Consider the following 4,947-nt stretch of genomic DNA (forward strand, 5'->3'; position numbering starts at 1 on the left):
AGTTCCACTCTGTCCTCTAGGGGCGCTGTGGGTCAGAATGGACTCCAGGCAGTGGGTGTGGTTTGGGCTTTGCTTCCCTGAAGACTGACAGCCTTGAGACCCTGTGGGGCAGTTCCACTCTGTCCTCTAGGGGCGCTGTGGGTCAAAATGGACTCCACGGCAGTGGGTGTGGCTTGGGCTTCGCTTCCATGAAGACTGACAGCCTTGGAGACCCTGTGTGCACTTCCACTCTGTCCTCTAGGGGCGCTGGGAGTTGGAATCCACACCAAGGCAGCGGATGGGTTAACATGAGGATGCTTTCCTCTACAGCACTGCTTTCACCCCTGCCAGGAGCAAAAGGCATACCAGCACCTGGCCTAATGTTTACTGTGGGTTCCACTCAGGGGTCCCACTTCCCACCTTGCCAGGCTCCAATCCCAGCCCACACTGCTGCAGCTGCCTGCTGGCTCCCTCTCCTGAACTCAGGAGGCCATTGTGTGTGTGTGTGTGTGTGTGTGTGTGTGTGATCAAACTCCTCCTCCGGCTCCAGGGCTCTCCGGACACAGCCCCGCCTAGCTCGCTAGCAGAGCCTCACTGCGCCTCCTTTGCAAAGTGGGGACATAACCACCTACTGTTGCTAGGCCACTGTGGGCACCGCACGAAATCACTGAAGGCCTCATGCCGTAGTCAGAGCTTGAGGCTGCCCACCGAGCACCGTCTGGCCAGGGCCCCGTGTCTAGCGTTGCCAGCCAGCAGCTCATCCCACCTCAGCCCTACGGAGAGGCCGCAGGTAAAACCGCACGCCACAGACACTTTATTATCCAAAATCACATGAAAACCCAGGCCCCGCAGGGCTCTGCTGCGAGGCGGCAGAAGGATGGAGGTGGAGGGGCCCTCACTGCTGGTGCCCGGGCTCTGCCCGAGGTGCCCGGTCGTGAGACTCAGACGCAGAAGGAAGACTTGGTTCACGGCCATCCCTGAGACGGAGAGCTGCTTCCAGGCCAGCATGTGTAGGCGGCAGGCGGCAGGCGGCAGGCGGCGGTCCAAGCTGGCCGCCTGCTCCCCTCCCTCCCAATGGCAGCCCCTCAGAAAGAACATGAATGGAAGGGCAGGGTGGCCCGTAAGCCACTTCTTCCCTTCTTGACGGCCGGAGTGGGCAGCTCCCTGACGGGGAGAGGCCCCATGAAGGCGCACAGATTCCTCTAGAAACCACCTGAGCTGAGGCCATCGTCCCGGCCAGCCCAGCTCTGCCTCAGGCAAGAACCCAGAGGGCAGCAGGGCCAGCTCCAGCTGGTGGCTCTAGGACGGAACGCTGCATCCTCCCGGGTCTCAGCCGGGGCCCATCCCAGGCTGGGGCCTTGCGGGCTCCTGGCCTCCTATCTCCGGGGCTGTAGATGGTTGTGCAGCTGCTCAGCCTGGCTCTTCAGACGCTGGAACTCATCCTGAATGAAGTCGGTCAGGGCTTTGCGCATCTCTACCTGCGGGAGAAGGCAGAGGCGGCGAGGTGAGCAGCGCCCGGCACCCCATGAGGTGGCTGTGCCCAAGCAGCCCCAGCCCCCGTCGGAAGCCGGCAGGGCACTCACGGCAGACTTGTCCTCTGCCCGCAGCCGCTCCAGCACGGGCAGGGCGCTGAAGGGCTTCCCAACAAGTACAGTGATCTTCTGGACGGAAGGCGGACACAGCCAGCGGGCTGAGCAGCCCAGCGTGTGCAGGGCGCAGCAGGCGGGGCCTCCTGGGCCATGCACTCCCACCCCCGACAGCTCGGCGCCAGGGGCCTGGGGTCCAGCCGTCCTGTCCCCCACCCGCCAGCCTGTGCCGAGCCTCGGGCAACTCTGTTCCCTTCTGCTGCGGCTTGATGCTCCGCCCCGCCCTCAGTGTGGGAGAGCTGGGGAGGTGGCAGACACACGGATGGATGGGCAGGAGCCAGCAGGCCCACTCACCTGGCCGAAACGAGGGAAGTAGGGTGATCTGTTGGGAAGGACGTCATTCATCCCTGTAGCAGGAGTGAAAGGCGGAGGCGCCTTGCGGTGGGGCGGGACCGAGCCCCAGGGCCTCCCTGGGCCCTTCCCGACACAACAGCAGGGAGCACCTCTCCCTGTCCCCAGTCGCACCCCAGTTTCCAGCCCCGAGAGGGAGGCATACCAATGTGCCACAGTGGAAGAATGATGGGGTTGAGATGGCATTCAGCAATCAGGCGCCCGATTCCTGTCCCAAGATGGACGGAAGTGTTGGAGGGAGCTGAGCTGAGCTCCAGGCCAGCCCTGCCCTCCACTGTTGGAACCAGGCCCTCTGCAAGCGGGCTCTGGTCTCAGCACCCGGCCCCTTTCTGCTGCCACTAACACAGCCATCCACAGCCCAAACCAGCCCAGCCCCGAGGCGGCGCCCAGGAAGGGGCCACAGGGCAACCCTTACCCCACTTGAAGCGCAGGAACTCAGAGCTCAGGTTCACTTTTCCTGTCAGGAGAGAGGGCAGAGAGGCTGGGGCCGCAGCTCGCCCCGTAGGGAGGGGCCGCCAGCCCACACTGACCTTCCGGGAAGATGTGCACCCAGTCCCCCTGGTTGAGTTTCTCCAGAACGAAGTCCATCCCCTTCTGGTAGACACCGTCTCCTGCCAGGAAGGCCTTGCCCGTCAGCGCTCACTCTCCCGGGGGCTGACACGGGCCCTTCTCCCTAGGGTTCCTGGCATTGCGGATGACCCCCTTGCCTGTACCCCGGCTCCCTGGATCTGTCAGCCCCCCCCCCAAAACTGAGAATGGAGCTCCAGCTCCCATGTCTCCCGGTTCCCAGGCCACGCTCACTGATTCCACCTCAGCCCCTGGGGCCCTTGGCACCCTGTTTAGCACACTAGATGCCGGTTCCAGACAGGGCTGCCGGCATTCTTTCTGGACGTGGGGAGCCCGCCCTCTCCCGACGATCCTGCCCTTTCTAGCCGTGGCCCTGCTCCTCGGCACAGACCCCCGCGGCCACCCCAGCCATGTCACTGCAGGGCCCACGGTCAGCGACCATTCAGCCATTCTGCCTCAGATGCACCAACCCCTCCAATCATTGGCATTGGGCCCACCCCACCATATGCTGCTCTGGCCTGGAGGAGGCTGCTGGAGCTATCTGAGTGGCCTCATGGGGCCTGGCCACGCCTGGGGCCTAGGCCTGGGGCAGCAGCCTCTCCTGTGGTCTTGGTCTTTTCTAGCAGTAACTTCTCACAAATCTGTCCTCCCCACCCCAACACCAGCTCCTCCTCAAGAGAACACCAGGAAGCCACTCCCTGAGAAACTAAACCCTCCCTTAGGTAGGACTCTTGGGAAACGGAGAACATGTCATCAAACAAGACAGTTTAGTTGAAAGCTTGGGAAAAACTCAAAACTACGGACTGAAAACGATGGCTGTGATCTGACCCCAGGCTAGCAGCACTGCCCTCAAGGGGAGTTGCTTGGAGACAACCACAAAAGACTGCTTGCTGTCTGTGACCCTTCACATTAAGAAGCTCACCCTGGTCAGCCTTCAGGTGTGGACCTGAACTCCCTCCCCTGGCTTCCAGCCAGACAAGCAGGTACCCTCCCAAGAAGGATCAAACATGGGAGAAGAGCGAAGGGCAGGGCTTGCACAGGGAGACAGCTGGGGGGGGCAGGTAGGAGCGCAGGCGAGGGAAGGGCACACGGAAGAGGTAACTATCGCGAGGAAGTGGGAAGCTGGCTGTTACACTGTGGGGATTGCAGTGAACGTCATGAAACAAAATGTGTATGACCTGCTGTGTGGAAAATGCATGTTCTGTAAACTTTCACCCAAATCACAATACATCAAAAAAAAAAAGGAATAAACAAACAACTTTCAAGACGTTGGGGGAAAAAAACAAACTTCATCAACCTTCCTTGATGACGTAAAAGTTACAGTACAGTCGACAGACCAGACCGAGGAAGGGGGACGAAAGGCTGTGTCACTGGGGAAATGGCTCCCTGGGGCCGCCAGCGTCTTCCTGGCCCCTGTGGGATCTGAGGTGCTGTCGCAGGCCCCCACTCCTCTCTCCCTGTGCAACTTCACCTCTACGGCCCTGGCCCCACTTGTGCGGGGTCTCCAGTAGCATGCACTCTCCGTTCCCGGCCAATTGTTTGAGTCTCAGAACTGCACATCCCACTGGCTCCTGGGGCGCAGCCTGGCGGACACAGGACTCCTCTTGTCCCGTTCTCCAGTCACAACCAGTGGTACCCACCACCCTCCTTCAATGGATCCGGCCAAAAACCTAGTGTCATCTTTGAATTCTCTCTCTCGTCCTCCACATCCAGTCCACCTCCAGGTCCTCTGACTCTGTTGCCAAAGCGCGTGCCCTTCTCCTGGGCACCACAGGGCTGCCCAAGGCCAGGCCCGGTCATCTCCGCTGCCAGAATTCCCTGGCCTCCTGGCCCGACTGCGGCCAGGGCACTCGTTCCCCGAGCCACACCCACAGACGTGGCACTACCGTGATAGAAGAGCAAAAGCCAGAATCTTCACCTGCGTTTTTCACTTTCACTGTCTACCTAGCACATGCGTGTCTGTATCTCCGACACCTCTGCCTCCATCCTCTGCCTAAAAACAGTTCTACTTGCCCAGAGGAAAGACAAACCTGGACTCTAATCCCAACTGCCAGCTCTTGCCTGTGACCTTATCCCTTGGGGCCCCTATTTTCTTGTCTGTAGGCTAGGAGTCTGCTGGTGCAGGGCTTAAAGCATCTGACTGCTAACCAAGAGGTTGGTGGTTTGAACCCACCAGCCCCTCCATGGGAGAAAGATGAGGCAGTTGTCTTCCATAAAGACAGACAGCCTTGGAAACCCCATGGGGCAGTTCCACTCTGTCCTCTAGGGGCGCTGTGAGTTACAACCAACTCCACAGCAGAGAGTTTGGTTTGGGCTTTGCTACTGTGGGAGCTCTGGTAGCGTAGTGGCTAAGGCACTTGACTGCTAACCAGCAGGCTGGCGGTTCAAACCCACCAGCCACTCC

At 60.4% G+C, this 4,947-nt stretch overlaps 1 protein-coding gene across 1 annotated transcript in view; it reads right to left on the bottom strand.

Moving 5' to 3' along the window:
* Window positions 1-1,355: 1,355 nt before the first annotated feature.
* Window positions 1,356-4,947, bottom strand: part of TAFAZZIN (tafazzin, phospholipid-lysophospholipid transacylase) — a 5,408-nt gene continuing 1,816 nt past the window's right edge. The window contains exons 4-9 of the mRNA XM_007957188.1: window positions 2,507-2,587; window positions 2,392-2,433; window positions 2,122-2,184; window positions 1,920-1,972; window positions 1,563-1,640; window positions 1,356-1,457 (exon numbers count right to left, since the gene is read on the bottom strand). Of these exons, the coding sequence (XP_007955379.1) occupies window positions 1,356-1,457; window positions 1,563-1,640; window positions 1,920-1,972; window positions 2,122-2,184; window positions 2,392-2,433; window positions 2,507-2,587 (419 nt within the window). The remainder of the gene's footprint in view (window positions 1,458-1,562; window positions 1,641-1,919; window positions 1,973-2,121; window positions 2,185-2,391; window positions 2,434-2,506; window positions 2,588-4,947) is intronic.

Source organism: Orycteropus afer, unplaced genomic scaffold (assembly GCF_000298275.1).
Source record: "Orycteropus afer afer isolate SDZICR_OR568_19922 unplaced genomic scaffold, OryAfe1.0 scaffold00713, whole genome shotgun sequence".
Classification (NCBI taxonomy): Eukaryota; Metazoa; Chordata; class Mammalia; order Tubulidentata; family Orycteropodidae; genus Orycteropus; species Orycteropus afer.